Raw genomic sequence first — 27,440 nt, 5'->3', positions numbered from 1 at the left:
AAGGAAGGGAAAAAGAAGGCCATAACTGCAAAATTGATGATGGGAATCTTTACAAGTTAATCACGAAAGAAAAATGGACATAATATTATATAAAAAATAGGGCTTTTTTTATTCATAACCAAGTTTTCAATCTTATTTTCAAAAATACTACTTTCTCCAATCTTATTTTCAAAAATACTACCTTTTCAAAAATATTTTCAAATATACTATCTTTTTGAAAATATTTTCTAAAAATACTGTGGTTGCATATGCAACCATATATGCAACTACAAATCCTGATTTGAGGTTCGTGTTTTCAAATGTCATTTTCGACCTTATCTTATATAGTCGAAAATGACATTTGAAAACTGGAACTTGAAATCAGGATTTGTAGTTGCATATGCAATCACCGTATTTTTGGAAAATATTTTCAAAAAGATAGTATATTTGAAAATATTTTAGAAAAGGTAGTATTTTTGAAAATAAGATTGGAGAAGGTAATATTTTTGAAAATAAGATTGAAAAAACAGTATACAAGGTAATTCCCCTAAAAATATTGGGGGATCCGCTACATTTCTCTCTCTTTTGGTTCAAATTTTAGTTCCAATATGAATATAATATAATATAAATATTGTATATAAAAATAATATTAGTTTTTTGGTATACTAACTTAATAGGAATCATTTTATTCATATTTTATTTAAGATCCAACTAACTAAAAAGAATCTTCACATGCTCCAGAATTATTCAACAAAACTCTAAGTTATATACAGTCATCCAAACAATATTTCAACACTTCATATTTCAGATACATCATACCCATTTACAAACTATAACCAGCATAATATGTGCCGTCTTATTGTTGTTGGTAGCATAATGAAGATGTGTTGTATAAGAGTCAAATATCATGTACTTATTCAGCTCATGCTTACACTTTCTGATTGACAGAATCTGATCATTGAGCTCCAAAACATGCTAGCTACATGAGAAATCAATGCCATGGCATAACTCTGTTCTAACCTTGTTTAATACAAGATATAAATAGTTGGAAGTCATTCAATAGGATACAGGAACTCGAACTGTAGCCGGGCCAGATTTAAGGTCTTGCAGTAGAAGACCTAGGAGAGCCTTCGACACTGGACCTTCTCTGCCTGCAGAATGAACAAAAAGTCTTCCATTAACTGGATGCAAGTATTTTATAGAGCTAATTACTCAATGTTTAAACACTACAGTTCTCATATATATTGTAAAGGGGTTAATAATCAAGTGAGTCACCAGAGTGGGCTCAATATATCAAGTTGGTCACTGAACTCAAAACCGTCTCAAATTGGTCGCTTAAGTCGGTTACACGTATCTTTAAATATGAGCTGAAGGATTAAAAATATTATTTACAGGAGTTTACGCATTATTCTTGAATGATACCACAACTAAGTACAATGTTATGACTTCTAGTATTTATAATAATATATTTTGATTTTATCAAGTTTATTTATTATTTATTTTTAATTAAAATAAAGGAATTAACTATATAATAAAAAATAAATAACAAATAAACTTGATAAAATCTAAATATATTAGCATAAATACTAGAAGTCATAACCTTGTACTAAGTTGTGGTAACATTCAAGAATAATGTGTAAATCTATATAAATAATACTTTTAATCTTTGAACTCATATTTAAAGATACATGTAACTGACTCAAGTGACTAATTTGAGACGGTTTTGAGTTCAGTGACCAACTTGATATATTGAGCCCACTCTGGTGACTCACTTGATTATTAACCCTATTGTAAAGATTTAACAGATATACTATGTTAGTAAATAAATATTGTTGTACTAGAGACTGCAAATAGATCTTACCATCACCTATAACTTGCTCATCCCACTGCAATACAGATCGGACAAGAACTCCACTACCGATTAGCATCATTTCAGCTGCACTTTTCCCTTTGTCAACAGTCACATTTTCAACTCTTATGTCTCTTAGCTTGCCTTCCTTCACTAGCTCTTCTGCCAACACTAGAGCCCTCTTAGCTGTGCACCCACTCAAGATTTTGTCGAAGCAAGGCATCAATAGTTCTTTTTCCTTTGTCACAAAGGCTACATTCATGTTAGGCCCTTCAGCAATAAAACCATCAGCATCTAACCATATTGCAGCATATCCCCCTTTTTCTTCAGCTTCCATCTTTGAAAGCACATTAGGGAGATAATTTACACTCTTTACTGTAGCAAATTGTGGGGGTTTTATTGGAATTGACGAGGTTACTACTTTAACCCCGCTGTAATCTGAAGGCGATTTATCTTCAATTACGACAGCATAAAGAGCTGAATGAAAACAGCAAGTTGGAGAGAGTTGGAAATCCCCAGGTCCTGATGAAAGCCAGTATCTCAGTGATCCTGTTCTACATTTGGAGGCACTTACAGTTTGTACAAGTATTCTTTTTATGCTTTCTTTATCAAATGGTAGCTTTATTTTTGCCATTTTAGCTGAATTCAGAAAACGATCAAGGTGTTGATCCAATTCATATAGACACCTAGGATAACAGAACATTGCAAAGAGAAAAGCACTAATATGTTAGTGATAAAATGTTTACTAAGGACGTCCCATATCATAAAAAGCTATTCAAATAAACCTTAAACATAAAGTCAACATGATGCTTGTTCAACTATATAGCACAATTTGTTGAAATCGTTCTGATGTAATTACTAAGTTACAGTTTGAATTTAAAGTATGAAAGTAGGTCGCAATAAGAGAGCTGAAAAATATAGGGAGAAGCCTGTGAAGACTTCACGAGGGTAATCAATTTTTCACTAGTACTCCACGATTCATCTAAAAGAAAGTAATGCCAATTCAATTGCATACACAAAGCTCATAAATAGTTGATTTTACTGCTTGGATAAACTTTAAATTATTCATGATGGAATTCTTGGTCTAGTTGGTGAAAAATTATACTTTGATAAGATAAAGCAGCTCAACATGCTGCATGATGAAAGTGTAAGCTTATTTGTCTGCAATGAGGTACACACTCAGCGTGAGTAAGGGGTGTAGCTATAGCCATATACATGCTTGAACCTATAATGTTTTTAATATTATCTATACAATTATTATTAAAATATTTTTTGGACCCATATAAAAATAACAATTGACTCATGATCCAACTGTGAACAATCTGCAAAGCAAAATAGTAATTTCTAAAGAGCCAATTTAAGTTTCAGGCCTTAATGTTTAGTGCCTTAACCCATATAATAGAAAAGCTATGTTCAATGTTGTACTCATCAATGAAGCAATAGTATGCTATGAAACTGGTACAAACTTTAGTTACCTTTTTATTTTTATTTTTTTACCAAGATTTGGTTACATTTTCATTAGTTACTTCTTTTTAAGAAAAATTTGACCCCAATATTTAAAGTTTTCTGGCTATGGGAGTCATTTTTGCACAATACTATTGCACATTTGAAACATGCTTCAGAGGCACATTACTAACAGTGAAATTCAGTTGGTTTTACAACTTTATACAAAAAATTATAAGACAACTATCTTCAAAAAATTACTAACCCATTAACAATGGCCGCGGTATCAAAAACTCCATGCCCTCTATGAACCATGTGATCATCCAAAGGAATTACCATGGCTGCGGGATCCGTAGTGATTCCACCGAAACAGCTAGAATACATTGCCATATATTGTTGCTTACTTTTGTAACTTTCACGATTTGTTCTCATTCTTTCAATAGCCTACATAATTATAATTACTACAAAGATTACTATAATACATAGTTTCATTTGTAAAAGCAAGAGCTTAATTTAGCGAGAAAAAGAAATAAGAAGCGAGAACTCCAACAAATTAAACTAATAGCAATCTCTTCACATTGTCTGTATCATTAGTTTCTTCATAATTAGGTGATTTTGTCCATTTTGCCAAGGTTTAAACAGTAGAAAACGATTTTGATGCTATTGCACAATACAAAGATAGGACATATGAAGTGCTCAATACATAGCTAGAAATCAAAGTGACAGAGTACAAACCTCCGAACCAGATAAAAGTGGAACCTTATCTGTCGAAACTGGATCTGTCAAGAGCAACACTACTGTTAGGCAAACCGAAGCCACTCACAATTTCAAGAACATGCATATAAACTTAATAAATTCACTTTCTCTGCAGCGCATAAGATAAAATATACCAGAAAAGATTAGATTAACTACTCAACTAGAATTATCTTTTCGATTCCTGACTTCCTGTTAGCTCTCTCTCCTTCCTCCCTCTCCCTCTCTCTCTCTCTCTCTCACACACACACACACACACACACACATTCCTGTTAGCTCTCTCTCTCTCTCTCTCTCGCCCCCTCTCTCTCCACTCTCTCTCATACACAGAAAGAAAGAAAGAAAGAAGGAGACAGTCAATAAACTCATTTTCTGTGCAACATGATCAAACCAAATAAACACTACAATAATTTGTCTAATTCGTCAAAATAGCCAAATGGGATTCTTTCTCACAATTTTATGACACGCATAACACACACATATACGCATGATCTTTACTTAAAAAAATACCAATAAAAGAGTGAGCTTGATTTGAAGACGCCAAACTAAACCTCCCCACAAACCGTCCAGAAAAACCACAGCGATCTTGCAAAGTCCCATTTGAAAAAGGATGATTCTGAGGAACAGAGAGTGCGTTTGGAGCTGAACCATAAACATTTTTGCAAGAAACCGAGTTTTGAAATGTGGGTACTTTTGAGAGAAATGAGAAAGAAGCCATGGGAGAAGCTATGAGGGGTATGAAAAGGTTTAGGTTTAATGGATCAAACTGTAATGGAATTTGTCTTTCTTATCATTTTTATTGCCAGATTAGGAAGATGAGCATCATGACCATGAACAAATACAACAAGAAGAGACCAATTTTGAAATGTTTAAACAAAAAAAGATTGGAGTCACGGTCACCTGTTGTTTTTCTATAATATGAGCAAACCCAATTCGTTTTCTTAAGCTGCGAACTTCGTTAAAAGAGGAAAAAGCCCAATTCTAGATGCTCAAGTTTTAACCGGCACCTATCTTATTTTTGTTTTTTTTCAAATTCTAGGGTTTATTTTTATATTTACTATAAAATCTAAAATAGTATTTCAAATTTCAAATTTATCTTTAACTTCCAATTCTATCAAGAATTTGACATGTTAAATATTACGTCTGACAATGCAATTAACAAGTAAAATAATTAATTTTATAAATTATCGAATATAATATTTTGTACAGTTGTCAAGAGATTGAATAATAAATTAGAATGTGAATATGTTAAATGACCAAGTGATAATAATGTTAAAAGCTAGTTAGCTGAAATTAAAGCTATTTGAAATTTAAATATTATTTTAGATTTTATCCAACAATATATAATGGATTTCGAGACATCAATTAAAATGGGTTTTTATTGAATTTCTTTATTATTATAATATAATAATAAATAGTGTTTATTACTGTACAATCCTAACTTGCATTTTAGTGTAATTTCATAAGTAGGAGGTACATTTAGTAAAAAATTACGAGTTTAACATATTTTAAATATTTGATGATGTATAATACAAGAATGTGTAATTATTATCCTTTTTTCACTATTGATGATGTGCCTTGATGTTATTTTTATATAGTGTCTCCAAATACAATAATCTTTGCACTAATTCTAGTATTGCATTGGATTTTGGCTCTCCAATAAGTCCAACCAGGAAGTCCCACGAGTTGCTAAAAAAATGTTAAATGTCATGTGTGTTGACAATTGATGTCAAAAATACTTTTAAATATAGAGAAAATCGAATATTAATATTTTTTATAATTAGACAATATTAATACTCAAAAGATACGCACCTTGTTCCATATACTCTAATCATAAATTCACAAGTTCTGATTGGATAAAAACCAAACCGCATATTCACCTTTTAAAAAGCGGCGGTATGATTTCGATTTGAATATTCAACCAAAACGCATATGTGATTTGGTTTGCGATTTTAGAGGAAAAGATCACCCCCAAAACTTACCACTAGACCGCAATTCTAGAAATTAAAAAAAAAACATCAAAACATAATATCTAAGAAATGTTTTTTCCTCTACGGAGCGGAAAACATAATGGATTGCTGGAAAACAATTACAATAATGTGAAAGAATCTCTGCGCAGACAGTCATTGTAATACTATCAAGCTGACACTACAATAAAATGAATGGTAAAATGCCTGTCATTTATACCATTCGCTTGATGACAATATTTACACTAGGCATTTATATCCTTGGCTTCATACAATATTTACATCACTACAAACGTGTACACAATGTACATTCAAATATTTACTTTTTGAACCCCAGCAACAAAATTTGTACTTTTTAACCCTAAACTTCATTAGTTGAACAAATTGACCCTACTTGTCAGAATAAAGGCCTTCTTCAGTTTGTATGATGATTAGGGTTTAAAATTTTATAATTAGAGTTAGATATTGTTTGCCTAAATGATGGGTTTCATGTATATGCAGGTATGTAGGTCCAAATTGTAAGACAAGAAATCTAAGACAATCCTATCAACCTTGGGCACGTGGCTGAACCGGGACTAAAACTTTTAAGTTTTATAGTTGCAGAGGTTCTCAAAACCCATATATTCATTTTTCTGAATCTTGGTGATTGTGTTTGCAATGCCAACTCCACCTGCAGAAGCGTAGTTGAGAATTAAATCCAAAAAATTATAATTACTTTAGAAGGACATGAGACTGAGAGTGAAAATGTTTTACACCAGTGTAGGCAGAGGCTACTCACCCAAGGAGATTGCACTGATGAATATGGTAGATGCTAATATAAAGATGATTAGGGACGCCCTTCCGAGTATATTGATGATCCGTCTGACAACATGTTGTCCAACAAATGCAGCAATTGTAGCGACACAAATGAAGTAGAGAGCTGAAAAGTGAATGCAGATGCCAAAGCATAAGGATTCCTGAGGTTTAATATTCTGAGAAACAATACTCAATTACTTCTTAGGTTCATTATTATCTATTTCCCTTATTTTCCTGTTAACTGCTCACCATAAGGAACAGGGAAACGCTTTAGAAGGTAATACTCGACAACAGACATTGATGAGGAAAACATCATAGCAAAGGTAGCTGTGGCACTTGAAACCTGCATGAGAAAGAATAATTTTTTAGAGTGAGAATAACATTTGCTGCAAGAGTGTGTATCATTTGTCTTAATGTGGCTGGTCTCATAATTTCTCAATATGATAGAGAAGATGACATAAAATTTAGCCCATCAAAGTGAAAAAGTTCATGAAATCAACTAAACCAGGTAACTTTCCATTGTTCTTAAACTATCTTAAACTATACAAACAAATCCAAAAAATTATCATAACTTTTCTTGATATGCTTTATCTTCATCTGAATGTATCAAACAAAAACCTAAACAACCAACTGTCAGAAGGGGAAAATTGCAGATGTCAATACTCGTATCTATGAATATTCCAGAAATTCAGAGGTGGTGGTACCTTCTGGCTTCTGTCATAACCCAGTTTGTTAGATTATGGAATACTGAATCTAGTCTCGGTTTATTCAGGCACTATATGTATGGTGACAATATTCATAAATTACTTGCTCAACTTTCAGCCAACAGCATTTATTATATGCGAACAGGAAAATGCACAAAAATTAGGGTACTTCTGGAGCCAGAAAATTTGTCAAACAAACTTTCCGCAGGCAGTAGAGTAGGAAAAGGTTTTAAATTACAAATGTTGTACATCTGTCATTATCTTTTCATCTGTCGGCCAACTAGGATTTCTTCGTCTAGTAGGACAAGTAGTAACTTTTTTACTACTTCTGAACTGAGATATAAGAAGAGCAAACTCACTTGTGGAGGAACCCCAAGCTCCAAAAATAGTGGTCCCATGATAAAGCCTCCACCTAGACCGAGTAACCCTCCAACAACGCCAGCCAGTACGCCGCATGAGCAATAGACTATTAGCTGTTTCACCCCAGGACGAGTTCCAGAATCTGCCTTAGAAGCAATTACTCTTTTTCCACTATACAAACTTAATGCCTCGTACAAAGTAACGCCAACAGAAACTGGAATCTGCACAGAGTGAAGCAATAGATTAATATGAATGCACCAATCCCCCACTATGGATGGAAGACGCTGCAAAGTTAGTTATCATAACAACAAAATGATGAGGGAATTTAGCAACAACAAAAAACCATGAGAGCAGTGCAATACTAGACAAATCTGATATAGATGTAAACTTAGTACCTGGAGCAAGTTCAGCACCCAATACTCTATTGAACAATTTGTCGTATAATTCTGAGTAGATACAAGAAAATGAAAGACTCCACAGTAAGTGCAAGTTTAAAGCGGTTGTGCACATTTAAAAATATATACGATCACGAAATCAAATATAATGGAGACATATTTAACCTTGGCAATCTGCAGAACAAGAAATGAAATCCAAACGAAGACAAGAAGGCCAAATTCCTTCCAGCACACATTCTCAAAAACAGTGATCTGATATAAAAACATACACTAGATGATAAAGAATTCATGGAAGTGAAAACAATCTGTTATCAGACCTCACTAACCTCTTCTTTTGAGGAATCTTTGATCTCATTATTTGTTGCACCGCTAGGACCACCAGGAAGAAGCTTCTTCTCCATGTCCTGTGATACTTGAATGTTTTAGTTTCAGTGCAACGATAGAGAATCATAGATTATGAATCTTTCAGAAATGAATATTTATGTTATTGGTTTTTAAGGGGAGCCATAGATCACTTTACCATTAGCCAGATGGCGCTTTGCTGCTTCCTGAAAGAAGAAAAGATACCATAATTAATGTGTCTTAGACGCTACACACACTATGACTAGCACCCACAGGACTATCTGTAAATAAAAGAGTTTGCGGCTTGCAGAGCACACACTTCAAACCTAATAAAGTCGAGCTAGTAATTTTTAAGACAAAGACTATTGTGTATCGCATTTTCTTTGTAGATATAAAAATTATTCAACACAATGTGCAAAAACTCATTTAGGGTGCAGAACATTCAAATGCTGCCAAATTCTGCTACTTATAAAATACACGAGAAAGATAATAACCTGTTTTAGAATGGTTTCCTTTTTCCAGGTTTCTATGCCTCTTAGGAATGCTTTTGTTGATGTGCCTGTAAAGCGCCAAATATGTTTTAAGTGCTACTCAAACAGAATAAACTGAAAGAGAGGATAACAAAGATGAAACTCCAAATTACCAACGAAGAGGACAATTAAAAGAACCGTGACCATCCAATCAGCAAAAAGTACGTTGAATACAACTCCAGCACTGATGCCCATCATGAGCATTGGTTGAATAAGCACAGCCAAGTCATAGTCAATGATTGGCATATCTATTGTTGGATGTCTTAGCTTAAGGTTGTAATAAACAGTAGAGACTGCTGCACCCATGATCATACCTAACAAAAAAGAGAAAAGAATAATGAACAGTTAAATATCGGCAGCAAGTTTTCCATAACACTTAAAGGAATTGTCCTATAAATACTAATGTGTACCATTCTTTAGGAACAAACTACGCTTGTGGTAGTTAGTCTGTAAAGGACAAAAGGTTGCAAATCAACTCTTTGTACTTCAAAGGACATCATGCTGAGTATTAACGGTTTACATGACATCAACTCTTAATTTTACAGAAATAAACACATTAATTAGTTCACTACAGAAAAATATAATTTTTTGTTTTCTTGGATATATGAATTAGTTTATCCAAACATATATATGCATGATTGAGAAATATATAGCTTCGTACATTTTGAGATGGCAGTTGCTGATTTTGGATCAAAACCAATGATCAAGGTCAGCATAGGAACAAATATGCCACCACCACCAACCCCGCCTACACTTCCAAAAGCAGCTCCACAGAATCCAATCAAGGAGCCAACAACGATCTGCCAATTAAATTTCATTTCCTGGAGAAGCAAGTCCATATTGATTTTTAAAATATCTTCATGATTAATATCAGTGTTTTTGAGTGAATAAGAAGTTCAACTATAGCAAATGATAAAGCTAATAACTCCAATTCAAGCATGTAACCTCATGTGTAAGTGGTGACCCATGTAAAGTGACAGAACTATAAATTCCACGAAGTGGGGGCTTATTCATACTTTCTTTTTTAAGAAAATTCATTTGTGACTTGACTGTGCCTACAATCAGCCACAGGAAAGGTATAAACTGTAATTGATCGGTTACGGTGTCATGACTAGTTTCTTTGCATCGCTTGCTGCATGTAACTGGAAATGCAACATGCAAATCATGCGTGACAGGAGTGAGCATACATGTTCAGCAATTTCCACCCTTCAATGTTTAAACTACTTTCTTATGTAGGATATACGATTGCACCAAATTAGTAGCAAGTTACAATATGAAAGGGAATCTAGTTACAGTAAAATCAGGCTAGCCCTGTAATTGCAAGGTTATCATAAACAAAAGTGACAAGTTAATACATGGAACAAAGTAACTAAAATTCAAATATGACAAGTGACGAGTAACACGTTTAGAAAAACTTTAGTTGCAGTATTACACAGGTAAAATCATTCAAGTAATGGGATTTAAAAAAGAGAGGATTCCAAAGTTCTAATATTAAAGTGAGATATGCAAAATCTCAAAATCACACTGCTCTTATCATTTCACAAAAACCTCAAATAACAAGATTTTCACTCTGTATTTACTGGATATACCTAATTACTAGCTGTAAAGTGTAAACTAAGCATGAGGTCCACAGCCAGATAAGTTTACAGGCAGGGCCGGGCCTAATTCTCACCAACCCCTGAATTTCAATCAATGTCTACAAAATCCAACTATTCAATTCTTCTGCAACATTATTGCTGTTAGCTAAGCTGGTCAAGTGTGTCACATTCCACATTCTGAGATCTTGTACATTATCCCGAAAAAGGAAAAAAGATAATTGTTTCAATTTTTCGCAGAAAGGACAGACTAATGAATATAAATAAATTCACACATGCACATATAAGTTTGAGGATACTGACCGGCCAAACATGATGGTACCCTGGTTGACCAGATTGCCACAAGAAATGCTTAATCCTCAGCACAACATTTGGCTGATCAAATTCATCATAAATTTGATCAAACTGAGCATTCCTCATCAAACCCCTGTCTGCTGAAACATAAACGAAAGCTAATGCGAAACTCCACACCACTACAAACACTGGCCTCATCATCACCATCCATTTCCTTGTGATTCCCATCACCGTTTAAAATCTTGCAATCCCAAGCCTCTGTTTTTTCAAGAACCTTCAGCAATTCCAACACTTGTAGCTATCTTAAATCTCTCAAAATGCAATTTTTTTTCAAGGAGATTGGATTAATGGGTGGTACCAAGAATGGCCTAATGAACAAGAAGAGATTAGTGGAGCCAATGAAAAGAAGGGAGATGAAATGGGTATGAATGATAAGAGAGAATAGAAAAGAGATGAGTCTGATGATGAAATGGTGTGATGATAATATAGGTAGGGGAAGAAGAAAAATGGGAGATGAATGATTGAGGAAGATGGAGAATGAGATATATACATACATATTACATACACATTAAAACAGTGATTAAGAGACGAAATTTGTGTTACAAGCGTTCTTATAAAATTCGCGCAACTTGTTGCCTCATTAAATTTTATTCTTTAGTTTTTGATTTGAATTTAGATTAGGTAGATCTGAAAGAAGATAAACAAATTTTATATATTATTCAACCTATTTTATAACGATAGCATAAGGCCTTCATTGAAAAAATGAAAAAATTTAGATTATACCCACTTTCATAAATCATACTCTTTTGAATTTTAATTTTTTTAACAGAGCATTCGAAGATATACATTTAATTTCAAATAATATGATTTGATTTGTATTTTTAAATTATCAGATTCATATTGATTAGGGGTGTAATGCGGGTCGAGTAAGCTGAGTTTCGAGCCAGTTGTAATTCGAACCAAAATTAATCGAGTCGAGCCGGTTCGTTTCACTAATCGAGCCTAAATCCCCGTTCGAACTTGACCTGTTTAATTTCACGAGTCGAGTTGGGCCGGCTCGTTTAGCTAAACGAGCCGGTTTTAGCGAGTCGGGCGAGCCGACTCGTTTAATTAAACGAGCCGAAACTTTTGCACGAACTCAGCTTTTTAATCAGTTTTAAATATTGTTGTGAATAAAAATAATAAAATATAAACTATATTTTACATAAATTTTTAAAGAAAAGTATAATCTTCACGTGTCTTAGACTAGATGCAAAAGTTAACATAAAACCTGCCCAGTTATATTAGCATCTCTTGAACAATATATAATGAAGAGAGCTGAAGAAAGTAAACGGAGCAGTTAAATTGACACAAAATGTTCAAGATAGAAGGGTTTATAAACATCATTATTTTGCTGTCATTTTCTCCACCAGTCAGCTCATACGCTGCATTGTTGCTGAGATGTGTGACCATACGAAGATGATACATGAAAGCTTAGTTTATACTCCCTCCGTCCCACCAAGTTCTTTACGTTACTTTTTGGCACGCATTTTAATGCTCCTATAAAGTATACTTACATTATATATTTATTTTTAAAAAAAATCCCCAAAAAAAGTTTGACATTTAAACTTTAATTCAAAAAAAGAAAAAATTAAAAATATGTAATAGAACTATACTTTACGAGAGTCTCAAAATGCGTGCAAACAGTGCACGTAAGCATCCTGATGGGACGGAGGGAGTACCTTCTTCCGTTCATAAGATTTGCATTCCATATTAAATGAAGACAATTTTTTTCAAACACTTAGTGGGGGTTTGGTGAACACTTATAAGTCCAGCTTCCGGGATTATAAGTCTGGAGCGCTTATTCGTACCGTTTGTGTAATAAGTCAGGAAGAACTTATAAAAAATTAGGAATGCTAGCTTTTGTTTCAGGGTTTCTTCTTATTTCCCAAACACTTTAATCACTTATAAATCTTATCCTGCTTTTAACTTCTACTCCACTTATTTATTTTAAGCAATAAGCACTTATTTTAAACTCACCCAAACGACCTCTTAGTTTTAAGCAGATATTTATTATTAATTTATTCCTATATTTCTAGTGAATTTTTCATGGAATTGGATAATTCTATCTAATATATTTTAATGTTTTTGTTATTAGATTCAAGAAATTAATGGACTAGAGTTTCAAGTGATGTACAGTAAAAACTTTGTAAAATAATAATGTCAGGACCAGAGAAATTTATTAATTTAGAGAGTTATTAATTTATTGATAAATTAATAGTTATTAATTTAAAAAGTTTTTAACCAATTGTACTGTACATACCAAACAAAAAGGCGAATTAGTCTATGCCTCCTTGAGTTACAATGCTGCGAACCTTGGGACTTGGGACTCACCGTACATATGTATTGGAAATCGATAATAACCGTTGATGTACTATACACTAACAAGAAGAATAAATGTGTTCAATGTACAGTATTTTTAAGCAAAATTCTATGAATTATTAACTTATGATTTCTTGGGACCGAAAATTATAAAAAAAAATTCTCGAAATATTCTTATCTTATTATTTTATCGAGTTTTTATCTTTTGACATTAGCTAAGGTCGGGATCGGACAAATATATTATTTTAGAGAATTTATTAATTTTTCGAGCATTAATTTAAAGGGAAAATAGATTTTTTTGCCACTCAATTTATAGCGTTTTTAGAAACCTACCACCCATCTTATTTATTTTTGCTTTTAGTCACTAATGTTAGGTTTGGTTTTATTTTTAGACACCAACTTAGGTCCGGATTTGATTACGAGCATTATAATAATTTTTTGTAGCATCATTTATACATAGTGATAGTATGTAATATTTTGATGATGTGTCGTATGTTTATATTTTTATATATAGCAATAATAATATAAAATGAGCCGATGAAAATTAAAATCAGGAAAAATCATAATTAGATTCCAAAAATTCAATAAATCATGAATATGAAATTAATGACTTCAAACAATTGACCTCCTCTCATAAGATAAAGTGTAATTGAGTGATATGACGTATCACCTTTCGCTATTAAAGTTTCAATCGACTAGCTCAGTCTAAGATCTCTTTTAAATTTATCTTCAAAAATTTGAATAACTTTGTCTTATTACAATTTTCAAGATAAATAAATAGAGAGGAAAACTTAATTTTCGATGATTGTCCTCTATATATAATACATCATTTTATATTATTATTACTCCCTCCAGTTTTTTCTACTGCTTAGCACGTATTTAAGACTCTTATAAAACATAGTTTCATAACTTATTTTCATGATTTTTTTTTTTGTGTAAAAATTCAAACGCTGAATTTTCATTCGGGAAAAAAAAATAAAGTTATATTTGAAACTACATCTTTTAAAGGCCATAAAATGTGTGTAACATTCTTATCATCCAAGGTAAACGGCCTTGGAGACATAAAAAGTACTATATATAAAAATACAAACATATATCGAATTATCAAAATATTACAGACTACCACTATATTTTAATAATGCTACACATAATATGTAATGCTAATAATTAAATCCGAACGTAACTTCAGTGACAAAAAAAAAAGCTGAATCTAACACTAGTGAGTAAAATAAAAAAGATTATAGTTGAGTGGTTAGTTTCTAAAGACGCAATAAGTTTAGTGACAAAAAAAATTATCATAATACTAGTAATCAAATCCGAACCTAAGTTAGTGGCTAAAAAAAAAACCAAACCTAACATTAGTGACTAAAAGAAAAAATAAATTAGTTGGGTGGTAAGTTTCTAAAAACGCTATAAGTTGAGTGGCAAAAAAATCTATTTTCCCTAATTTAAAGAGTTTCTACTGTATTTGGACTTATTCCATGTAAAATTCTGATTGTTGGACCGATTTAGCTGTCTTTGTTGTTTGGGTCATATTTGGATTTTTAGAAGTCCATTTTGGACCTGTAAACAGTCACTGAGAAGCTGAGAAGAAGGCCTTTTATTCAATCGTGGGCTCAATACATAAATATGCCGTCAACTCCAGAACTAGGAGTGAGCATCGGGCGGTTTGGACGGTTTGGAGGGTCTAAACCAAACCAAACCGAAATAATCGGTTTTTCAAAATCTCAATCCAAAACCAAACCATTAGATTTAAAATCCAAACCAATCCATTTAAAACGGTTCGGTTCGGTTTGGTTTCGGTTTAAACCGTTTTTTATATGTAAAACAAAGTTATCAACAAAATTAAATTTTAACTTGAAAAATAAGGAATGAAAAATTCAAGTTATATTTTCTATTTAATCATATTTAAAGAGGATACAAGAATATATTAGCTTGATAAATAAGCAGAGATGGAAGAAAATAAATAAAATGTATTCGCATACATTTATAAAATATAAATAAAAAGAATTGAAACATAATACATACATCAAAATTAATATCATAAAATAGAATAAATAATATTTTTAAAGAAAATCTTTACTAGGATACTTTTTATATGTTTAAGATTTTACAATTTTTTGTAGATTATAATTTTATTTTTAATAATACATGTTAGTACATGTATATTAATATTTGCATCTACACATTTGGTTCGGTTCGGATTTATCGGGTGGTTTGAAAGTAAAAACCGAAACCAAACCGAAATAATTCGGTTTTTATAATTTGAAACCATAACCAAACCAAACCGTTATTAAACCGTTAAATTCGGTTTGGACGGATTGGATCGGCCGGTTTCGGGCAGTTTGGAGAATTTTTGCTCACCCCTATCCAGAACAGCTCACGAACAATAACCTATGAAAGTAAATTTAATATTTTATCTATTCATGTATTGTTTTATAATTATAGTCAATAATATTTTTCGATATTGTTAAAATAATAAAAAATCATAAATTAACTATTAAATATAAAATTGGTTGCTTTTAGATGGAAGACTAATTTTAATTAGAAAATTAGTATATATGCAGGGGGCTCAATTTTTTTTGTGGGATGAAATCGATTAAAAGTTGTCATATAAAATATGACAAAAATAAAAATTTATGTTCTCACATTTTTTATGAAATAAAATAATATTTTATAAAAAATAAAAATTAAAAAAATAAATCAAAAGTAAATGCATAACTAATATTTAATAAAATTTTGAATGTTTATATATATATATATACACGGATAACCATCACATTTGAGAGTGGTTAATCATATTAATTATGATTTATCCTATGTCCAAGGGCACAGGTTAGCCACTCCGAAATTTTTAATCAGAAGAAGTCCTTGTCATAAACTGAGAAGAAGGCTTTTTTATTTAATTGGGGTTGTTTAAAATTTATTAAAATCTTGAGATAAATCATCGAGATCTTAAATTATACTTTAAAATCTGGTGTATTCAATTAAAATTTCAAATTATACTTAAAAGTCCGATAATATTTAATTGAAACTGTTTAAAATCCATTAAAATCTGACGGTATACAAATGGTGATGGAACTTTTTAGATTTCATAAAATGATTGATTTTATATACCTGTCCAGTGTATTTTTAATTTTTTTTAAATCCCACTAAAAAAAGATTCTGAAACATTGCACTTTTTTTAAGGGTTAAATAGCTAATTCATAACTAAGCTTGTTAAAAACTTGCAGTTTGGTCATGTTGTTGAAAAAACTCACTGAAGGATTTAAAAACTTTCATATCAGTAATTCCCGTGAGCTCTGTTAAAAATGTTAACAGAAATAAGCAAACTTTCAAAAAGATTACCGGAACAAGAATAATAATTCAAAAACATCATCCCAAACATAATTAGCATCACCCCTGCTGCGTAATTGGCGGCCTCTCCCATAACGAGTCTTCTCATGGGCATTCTGTTTCTTGTTTATGTGGACTGTGGAGTGCATCATGCATAATCGTGTTTATTAACCGGATCTGTTATTGAAGATCACCCTGTGGAGATCCTAGGTAGCTGAAATGAGGATAAATATTTGCTAGCAGTGGCAAATTATGTTAGGCTAAAAACCAAAGGATTAGCTCAATGAACCCTTTTACATTATCTCGCAAAGCACCTTGTGACGGAGGATATCCATTAATGGTGAGACCTGAATATGTCGCGGTGGAAACCTTGATTTTATTTTACAGTCCTGCTGCCACAATTGTATCATGTATCTTTCTCATCGTGGGGAGGACAAGATTAACATTATGCGAAGTACCACCACCATTGTTAGGATCAACTTCGTTTCCAAGCAATATAGAGAAATCTAACTCCTGAAATGTAATATCGAACATTATCGTGGACCCAAGTCCTTGCAGCAGCTGAGTTTTGAAGGAATCGAAGTTGTGTGTTTGGTACGTCAAGATAACAGCAGAGAAACATGTAAACAGGGTGTAAATAAGATTGGGCCGGGTCGGGTTAACGGATAAACTAACGGAAAACGTTAAAAGTCAATGATTTTTAACGATCGTGTAAGTTTCTGTTAGCATAATAGTTCAATTGAAAATTATATGAAACAAAGTTACGTGTTTGAAAGCTTTTTCAACAACATGATCAAACTGCAAGTTTTTAACCAGCTCAGTTATGAATTAGCTATTTAACCCTTTTTTTTAAGAGATGAAACATTGTACTTAAATTTTAAAAAATCTATATCAAGTGTATGATATTTTATTAAAAATTCACACAAAATTAAAATCAGATATAATTCATTAAAATTTATAAATTAAAAACAATTCATTAAAATCCACGCATACACCCCTAAATTTATATTTTTAAATTTCATTGAATCTATCTCCATCACAACCATTCTTCACACTTTTTTTAATGTTCTATCCAATTTTTTACATTTCAAAATTTAATATAATAAAATTTTATAATATAAAACCAACTACTCCCACTATTTTTCTCCTATCAGGCTCAGAGTTGGACAAAATTCCTTGGTAAACCAGGGAGAAGAGAGAAGTCTACATTTGATGAGCTGCAGACATTCCAATGCCTGAGATCTTTGATACCCAAACCACCTTCACACCTGGGAAGAGTAACCGTTTTCCAGGAAACCTTAGAGCATCTCCAAGAGCCTCTTCATTTAGGCTCCTAATTTGAGATTTGAGGAAGGAGAGGAAAAATGTTGCTCCAAGAGACTCTTAAGTGGCTCTTAAATCTTAAGAGCCTCTTGTTTATCTCTCCTCTCTCCTCAAAGTTAAGAGCCATCACATGGCTCCTAACTTATTTTTTTACAATAAAAAAATCTTTCCCTCTAATTCACCTCCATCTTTCACTCTCTTTTGTTGTAGTGGAGCCCAATATATGAATAAAATATAAAATAGAAAAGAGATGTAGAGAGTATTGTTGGAGTTTAGAGCATCTCCAATAGCTTCTTTATAGTACCTCTTAAATTGAAATTTGAGAAAAATGTCATTTTTGCTTGCTCCAATAGACTCTTAGTTGCTCTTAAATTTACTAAATTTCTCCTCTCTCTCCTCACTTTTAAGAGCTATTAGTCACTCTTAACTATTATTTTATAATAAATTTGTAAGCACAAATTCTCTCTCCATCCACTTTCTTTTGTACTTTTATGTACATAACTTACTTTTAATAATATAAAACAAAGTAAGAAGCGAATATAAGGAGTATTGTTGGAGTTGAACCCACTTTAAATCATTAAGAGCCAATAATTTATATTATATTTAAGAGTGTGTTAAGAGACTATTGGAGATGCTCTTACACTCTTAACTTTGTTCTAAATTGCTAGAGCCATATTTTTTATATTATATTTAGGAGCCGACAAAGAGGCTCTCGGAGATGCTCATTATGGTCATTCCAAGGGAAGTGAGCAAGGCGCCTTTTTAAAGATTTAAGCACAGCAACATGGATGATGGAATGAGCAAGCCAGTGGGTTTGGATACCAAATAAAACAGAGTTGATAAGCTCAAGGCGAACTGCAAAGGAGAGGTATTTAGTGACCCATGATTCAATACGTGCAGTGACCTCTGGAAATAAGGGATTGACAATGCACAGCATGAAGACCATTTGAGGCACGCACAAGAATTTTGTGGGCAGGGTTTCTTTTTTTTTTTTTTTTTTTTTTGAAAATTGTGGGCAGGGTTTCTAAATGAATAGCATACTCATGTATTATATTATCCAATCAATAAGATCAGAAGGCAATATTTGAGGCATAGAAATGACTCTTCCAGTCTTCCTGACATTTATTTTGAGCCCAGAAAACCCTTCAAAAAACGGTAACAGCTTGCATCATACTCTTAATAGAAGCTTTATCACCTTCACAGAACAAGAGTAGATCATCAGCAAAGCATAAATGGTTGAGCTTCATTTTTTTCATATTACTTTGAAACTTAAATTCAGCAGCCATGTGCCCACTGTATTCAATAGCTCAGACAATACATCCATCAGAATAACAAAGATGTAGGGAGAGAAGGAATCTCCCTGACGAATCCCTCTAGAAGAAGCAAAATACTCACGTAGACTCGGGGCGGATCTAGCAAGAGGCAGGGGAAATCGGTGTAAAATGTAGCCACATCTTTGAAATTTACTCTTTAGTAAAGCCCTTTCACCATTCAACAATAACCACCTTAACCAATCTCGCATCACTTACGAGTAATATATATGCAATGGTCTCTTGTTGATCAAGATGCCCTGTTAAGTCTCTTGTGAGATGCACTTCTGTTTGCAAAACGTAGCATCCATCTATTGGTGGAACGAATGATTTATCCACCGAATTTAAATAAGATTCGTATTCTATACAACAAAATTTCGAATAGCAGGTGTTGCTCACAAGTTATTTGCATAACCGATAGATCCGAACAAACAACTTGGTCTGGGACCTACATTTTGCTATCATTCATGAAACGGCCAAGAAATCCAACATCTGATAAAGCGACCAGGGATATATGATGTGTGATCAGTGACGGGAGCAGACACATATTTTGGGACCAGATTAAAATAATAAAAATAATAATATAGTTATATTTATAATAAAAAATCTATAAATGATTTTATAATTTTCTATATCAAAATATTTTAAAGTAATATTATATGAGATTATCTAAAAATATTTTCTGAAACGCCATAATCTTGCAGATTATGTACACTTTCCTATATTTTAAAAGTATAGATACTAAGTTTGGATATCTGAAATAAAATCTCTTTGATTAAAAAAAATTAATATAGAAGATAATATAAAAAAATAAATATAGAAGATAACGGAAATATTTTTTTTCCAAAAAGATAATATATTGAAAACTAGATAAAACACAAAACAAAATTAATATAGAAGATAGGATAAAACACACGAGGGATCGAACACTGGCGCTTGCAAAACTCATCACCCTCGTACCAGCTAAGCTGCATATACAATTACTTCAATGTGTATTGTATAATACACCATATATTTTAGCAACTCGGGGGGTATTTTTTTTCTACACCATTTCCTTCTACCATGATAAGCTAAGATATCAGTAAAGAATGCACCATATATCACAAACGCAGAAAACTTGGTTGTTTTGTCTTGGAGTCTAAAACACAAAATAACTTTACTTCTACAAGTTTAAACATGCATGCTGTTAAAGTACAGTTCTTTTCTATCTTTCTTGTTTTTTTCCACAATGTCTTCTCTATGATATGATACCACACAGAGTACACCTAGAAAATTAACAGATAAAGGACAAACATTAACGTTTAATCTAACTTTGGTTCGAAGTTTGCTTTTGGTTTTGTCATAGTTTATTTTTATGGAGCACATAACGCTATATGGTTGTTACTCACCTCATGATCCTCTCCAACTTCATTTGGTTTATCTCAAACAGCAGATTTTATGTTCATGCTCATGTTGACGTACCAGATCATCTATTTCAGTCATGAGATTCCGGATGTTTGACATTAATTCCTTCATATCTTCTGAGGGACTTTCTCTAGCCTCTGGAGAACCTTGCATCTTTTCAGACTCTTTGTCCACATTCTTCCCTCTCTCGGCTTCATGTTTCTGATCACCAAAGATTACATTATTTCCTGAATTGCTCGCCAGGTTGCAGTTACTTGGAAATTCTTGCTCATGGTTGTCTATTGGCTTTGTTGCTTGTTTGCTGTAAAAATCTTCGTGAACTGTACGTCCCTTGTTCAACTGGACAATACACATTCAGGAAGTTTAAGTAACTAATACAATTATGTCATGTCGATAACAATATGTCGTTAAATACAATGATTTATGATGTACAAACGAGTAATTTTTGCGGTTAAAAACAATGATAAAAAATTGGTCACGGACTAGTTTCTGATTTATACGCTAAATTGGTTTCCAGTAGAGTGAGCCCATATATATGTGTGTGTGTGTGTGTGTGTCTGTGGTGTGTTTTTATCTAATTCCTGATATCACAAATGAATATCTATTAAATCTATGTTGATTCCACAAGCATGCACACAAAGTTAAGTCGAGGACCATAACTATTTTGCAACTAAAATGCTGCTAAATTACCATTCAAACTCAGAAGTAACTGTAGAGAAATACTAATAAACCGTACCCTTTTATCATTATTCCCTTCCTGATCATCTGTCTGAGATAAAGTTTCTTCTATTATCATTCCACAGTTGTCTTCATGAACCGCAGATCCCATGTTGAACTGGACAATACACATTCAGGAAGTCAAGTAAGTTACCAGATTCTGTCATGTTGTTGACAATATGAGACATAAACATATGGGGTGCGTAATGATCATATTTTTTCAAGCCCGGATATCAAAGGTATACTAGTTAAGTTGAAGACCATAACTTGTTTACACAAGTCGAAGACCATAACTTGTTTGTAACTAAGATACGGCTGAATTATTTCTCAGAAATAAAAGTAACTGAAGAAACCATACCTTTTTATTGTCATTCCCTTCCTGATGATCTACTTGAGATAAAGTTTCTGCGATTCTAATTCTGCAAGTATCTTCCTTAACCGCACTTCCCCGATCCAACTGGACAATATTCATTCAGATATTTAAGTAACAGATACTATCATACATTTAAAGATATGAAACATAATTAATTTTTTAAACTCCAGATATATCATAATTAAATATTTATTCTATCAAACTTAATGTCAATTCCGATTCCAATTCTGCAAGTATCTTCATTAACCGCACTTCCCCGATCCAACTGGACAATATTCATTCAGATATTTAAGTAACAGATACTACCATACATTAAAAGAAACATAATTAATTTTTAAAACTCCAGATATCATAATTAAATATTTACTCTATCAAACTTAATGTCGATTCCGATTCTAATTCTGCAAGTATCTTCATTAACCGCACTTCCCAGATCCAGCTGGACAATATTCATTCAAATATTTAAGTAACAGATACTATCAGACATTTAAAGAGATGAGACATAATTAATTTTTAAACTCCAAATATCATAATTAAATATTTACTCTATCAAGCTTAATGTCGATTCCGCATGCATGAACACAATTACGTCAAAGACCATAAATTGTTTGCAACTAAGATACAGCTGAATTACCTTTCATTCTCAGTAATAATTAGAGTTAATGAACCATACCATTTTGTTATTATTCCCTTCCTGTTGTTCTGTTTGAGATAAAGTTTCTTTTCTTCTCATTCTGCAATTGCCTTTGTCATCCGCACTTCCGATGTTGAACTGGACAATACACATTCAGGAAGCTAATTAACTTGAAAGATTCTCTCATTTGGTTGAAAAAATGACATAAATAAATATACAGGGTGTGTAACGTTAATTCTTTTTCTAATTTCAGATACATAAACAAATATTCACCACATCTATGTTATATCCACATCCATTCATACAACTTAAGTCGAAGACCATCACTTGTTCGTAACTAAGATGCGGCTAAATTACTTTTCATTCTCAGATGTATAGAAATAGTAATAAATCTTACCTTTTTATCATTATTCCCTTCCCGGTCATCAGTTTGAGATAAAAATTCTTCTATTTTCATTCCATTTCCATTGTCTTTGTCAACCCTGCATCCCTTGTTCAACTGGACAATACACATCGCGGAAGTTGAGTAGCTCAAGAGTTTGTCATGTTGATAAGAATATGATACATAAAAACACATATAGGGTTGTTAATGTTGAATTTTTTTCTTGTTCCAGATATCATAAATAAATATCTATGAAATATATGCAGGCACAGAGGTTAGCTCGAAGACCGTTATTTTATGGAAATGAGATGAGGACGAATTACATTTTATCTTTATAATAAATGTAGAGAAATATCAGTAAACATTACCTTATCATTACTCCCTCCCTCATAATTTGTTTGAGATAAAGTTTCTTCTATGCTCATTCTGGAACTGTCAAATCTGTTCTTGGTTATTTCGTTGTTAACATATACATTTGCAGTTGGTTTTGATTCATCTGGTAGTTCCGAACTTCTCTTATACTTGCTATCACCTTGCCTCCGGCTCCTTCTTCCACTGTTATGGAAACGGTTATTCTCAAGCCTAATCTGAACTTTATCACACTTCACCAACTCTCCGTGCAATCTTTGTTCAGCCTCGGTCCTCTCCTTTGGGTAGTCAAGATGCACACTCCTTTCTTGATTATAGAAACGTTCCTTCTTTTTGCCAACCACTAATTCAAATTCCCTCCACCATCTTCCTTCTAGGGCATAATTCATCATCACCCAGGGGGAAGTCCTATATTTGTCAAGACAAAAGCTTATGCCGCAGTTTCAGATAAGAATTCCGAATTTCAATGATAGAAAATATTGAGCAGCACGTAAAAAGGATGGATTCTAAATATAGCTCCAATATTATATAGACAGAAGATTGGTATTCATGTTCATAATTATGATTACATCCACAAGTATACACTTTTGCTTTTCTAGTTTCATGCAACTCTGTGATATAAGGATAAACTTTTAACAGTCAAAAGATTAAAATTAAGAGATAAGTGCCCCCAATTGCAACCCTCTCTTTTCATCAAAATAAAATTGGTGCATATAAGGTTGAATGGCTGATTAGGAAATCATTTTTTCCTGCACAAATTAAATAGCATTAACTTCTGAAAGTTGAAGCACAAAATAAAAAAACCTGAAAACTTAAGAAGTTTTTAATATATCTGGTTTTCATATAAATACATACATAAGTTCCACACTGTTTTAATATAGCAGAAACATTAACATGGAGCAAGGATTTCAAACAAGAGGAATGGAAGAAATTAGAGTTTTATAACATATACCTCTCGTCATCAGAAATTTGATGAAAAGATCCATCCAAGGGGAAAGGAAGGATATTATCTCCATTTATTATCTTGTGAATTGTTGTTGGACGTGTCTTATACTCGTGGAGAGCACAGTCCCTTAGATCTTTAGTAAATAATTCGGTATCATCAGCCGAATCCACACAGACAATCTAGGCCATAAAATGCTTTTTTAAAATGGGCAGTATAAACAATAGTCATGATCATATTTAAAATGCATTTGATAGTTATATTTTGAACTAGAACATGAAATACCTCGATGATTGCATCTGAACCACATCTCCTCTTGTGGGGATTTTCTAGGCAGGAAACTCGTTCAACACTGCTAATGTATACTTGTATTGCTTCTCCGATCTGTTGTTCCAGAGCACAGAAAAGAAAAGAAATGTCATTACATGAACTGATAAGATAGTAATGCTACTGTTTCTTAATAGCTCATTATTTGGTATTTATTTAGAGATTGACTGACACACAAGAACAACTACGAGTAATTTTCTGTAATCCTTCTTGTATTTGGTAAATTCTTAAAGGCGTTTTCTTTGCATGGTATAAACAGTAGATATGGGAATAATAAAAATGCATTTGTACAGTTATAATTTGAACTAGAACATGAAATACCTCGATAGTGACATCTGAATCATGTTCCCTTTGGTGGTGTTTCTGTCGGCAGGAAACTTGTTCTCCACTGCTAACGTGAACTTGTTTCGCTTCTCCACTCTGTTGTACCAGAGCACAGGAAAGAAAAGAAAAGTCATGCTGACATGAAATGATAAGATATTAATGCTACTGTTCTTGATGGCTCATTATTTGGTAGTTATTTAGAAATTGGACCGAATGATGAGAACAACTATGAGTAGTTTTCTGTAATCCTTCTTGTGTTTGGCAAATTCTTGAAGGCATTTTCTTTGCATGATCACATCTTGACTATTACATAAACATATACAATGCTTTTCAATTACCTGTTGCAGTTGTCCACTTTTATTGCCAACAGCCTTACTTGGTGAAGAAGTTTGGAGCAATTGTTTCTGCAAAATAATGACGGCATCAGTATGCGTTCTCAATAATTTTAAAAACAAAAAATTAATACTTGCCAGCTGATTGCAGTAATTCTGCCAACTCTCCTCATCCAAGTCAAAGTTGAAATAATCCGACAAATTAGCACCAGGACGTGTCCATGGCTTATTTCGTGAATATTTATCTTCTAAATTAAACGCTTTCCTGGGAAATCATGAGTTTATAAAATGATCAATAGATAGAATAATAGACAGATTATAGCATTATACAGTAACACTCATAAAAAAATGGCGGAGACTACACATCAAACTTTTCTCCTCTGTTTTACTTTAATAAAACCAATATATAAAGTTTATTCCGAATTGCCTTCTGCATTTGACTGAAGGATCTAATCTACCTTTAGGATAATGGAAGCATTTGCTGCAGATACTGAGGACCTTTCGTATTAGGCAAATTCTTTGGTCGATTTTAATTCAATAACAGAGAAGCTTGTCTTATATCATGTGAAGCATACTCTTAGCGAATTTCCAACAACAAAAGGGTAGCAGATACCTTGTACTTTTAGAGAAAAGGAAATACGGACACATGCTAAGGGTCTGGATGAGGTTAATGTGCTTTCATAGTGCATGCTATTTATGCAAATATATTGGTGTGCTTTAAAGCGCCAACAATAATCATGCTTACTTTTTCAAACATGAGGAGTGAGTGCCTATTATATATTTCGAATACTATTCTGGAAAGAACAAGCAACGGGTGTCGGCCTTTTTATCACAATTTAAGGTATAATGTTCAGAATAGCAGCCCATGTTAGCAGCTTCTTGACACATTTTTAAGACGTGTGAAATAGAAACGCAAATTAAATATGCGTCTTGACTTTAAGAAAAAACAAAAAAAAATTGTCTGACTTGTGAAACGCAAGTTCTAAATGTGTTCAAGAAGATGCACAAGTAACATACATGTTTATATCAATTAGAATACTCTATGATACGACCACAGTGCTTTTCTCAAAATCGGCAACTACGCCACAGTTTCACCAGAGAACCGCCAACACCACCTTCTTCTAATTTTTCACATTCAGGTTCTTATCTTCAATAAGTATTTTTCCGATTCTTTATTTGATTTGCCTCTTTTTTTTTTTGGCTAAATATTTGATTTGCCTATTTAACCACACTGATTCAATTACTTCTCCTGAAATAATTTTCTGTGAGTTGGGTTCATTCAGCCACCATAGCCTGTAAGAAAATAACTTAAAAAGAAAAGATAACAAGTATTTATACGCATTAGAAGAGTGCTACGGTGGACAACTGACCGTTAGTGCTATTTTGGGCACTTTACCCCTATTTATATGCTACTCTGGTCATTTTCCCACAAGCAAATGACTGACAATATGTTTTAGAATGAAGGCACACTCAGATAAAGTTAATGATGAAAAGTTTTGACAAATTAATCAGTTTACTTGTAAGCTTCTGGCAGATGGCGGAATCTGTTGATGCCATGATTGTAGGCTGCATTATGAACTGGATTGACTTGATTTTGTAGATCGCAGAATCTGGCGACGCGATAATTGTTGGCAGCATTTTGAACTGGTTCGACTTGATCTTGTTCACCTTTAGAGTCTTTGTCAATTGTTTGAGACGTAAACACTGATCTTACACCCTAACAGACAATAAAGTGAATATATAAGCATCTGAAAACTAAGGAAACGATGAGGGACGCCTAAACCTAGACAAAGTAAAGGATTATTTAGTTTTAGGAACATAAAGATCATTCAAGTGCGTATATGTAAATGTAATAGCAGTAAAATTTAGTTTGATTATACCTGTATATGGCAATTTGAGTCTTTACTACTACATTTCATTTCATTTTCTTACAGATAAAAGTCTAATTGTCTTGCAAAATATCATGCACAGAAAATATATAATTAGGGAGACCAGGGGTTTGAACATGAAGAGCATAATATTCATCTTTGACGACTACCCCATGAGGATTTCAATGATAAGGTGACTGTGAGTAGTCATTGTGTTTCTAACTAACTTCAAGTTTAAAAGAAATAATTCACTTAGCTTGCAGCTATAGGCTACAACTTGCGATTTGAAATGGCAAGTTTGGGAACTTGTATTGCATTTGAAATCTTGGATTTGATCAAATGGCATGTTTGGATACACAAAAAAAAAGTTGGATGTGAATTTCATTTGAAATCCAGAATATTCAAAACTAGTATAAAAGAATTTGAAATGA

General features: G+C 32.8%; 2 protein-coding genes across 2 annotated transcripts; both read right to left on the bottom strand.

Annotated features, from left to right (window-relative positions):
- Nucleotides 1–722: 722 nt before the first annotated feature.
- Nucleotides 723–4,958, bottom strand: LOC108209111 (D-amino-acid transaminase, chloroplastic). Its single transcript, XM_017379857.2, has 5 exons — nucleotides 4,535–4,958; nucleotides 4,007–4,050; nucleotides 3,537–3,715; nucleotides 1,841–2,514; nucleotides 723–1,130 (listed from the first exon to the last, which is right to left on the bottom strand). The coding sequence occupies exons 1-5, from the start codon at nucleotides 4,740–4,742 to the stop codon at nucleotides 1,036–1,038; spliced, it is 1,200 nt and encodes a 399-aa protein (XP_017235346.1). The 5' UTR covers nucleotides 4,743–4,958; the 3' UTR covers nucleotides 723–1,035.
- A 1,470-nt stretch (nucleotides 4,959–6,428) lies between these two features.
- On the bottom strand, nucleotides 6,429–11,388 carry LOC108204551 (sulfite exporter TauE/SafE family protein 3-like). Its single transcript, XM_064084386.1, has 12 exons — nucleotides 11,016–11,388; nucleotides 9,779–9,938; nucleotides 9,231–9,431; nucleotides 9,082–9,146; nucleotides 8,766–8,793; nucleotides 8,572–8,657; nucleotides 8,411–8,497; nucleotides 8,246–8,296; nucleotides 7,850–8,071; nucleotides 7,036–7,129; nucleotides 6,770–6,910; nucleotides 6,429–6,661 (listed from the first exon to the last, which is right to left on the bottom strand). The coding sequence occupies exons 1-12, from the start codon at nucleotides 11,232–11,234 to the stop codon at nucleotides 6,576–6,578; spliced, it is 1,440 nt and encodes a 479-aa protein (XP_063940456.1). The 5' UTR covers nucleotides 11,235–11,388; the 3' UTR covers nucleotides 6,429–6,575.
- Nucleotides 11,389–27,440: the final 16,052 nt, after the last annotated feature.

Source organism: Daucus carota, chromosome 1 (genome assembly GCF_001625215.2).
Source record: "Daucus carota subsp. sativus chromosome 1, DH1 v3.0, whole genome shotgun sequence".
NCBI lineage: Eukaryota > Viridiplantae > Streptophyta > Magnoliopsida > Apiales > Apiaceae > Daucus > Daucus carota.
The sequence above is the reverse complement of the archived record's forward strand: the minus strand, read 5'-3'. Positions and strand labels throughout refer to the sequence as shown.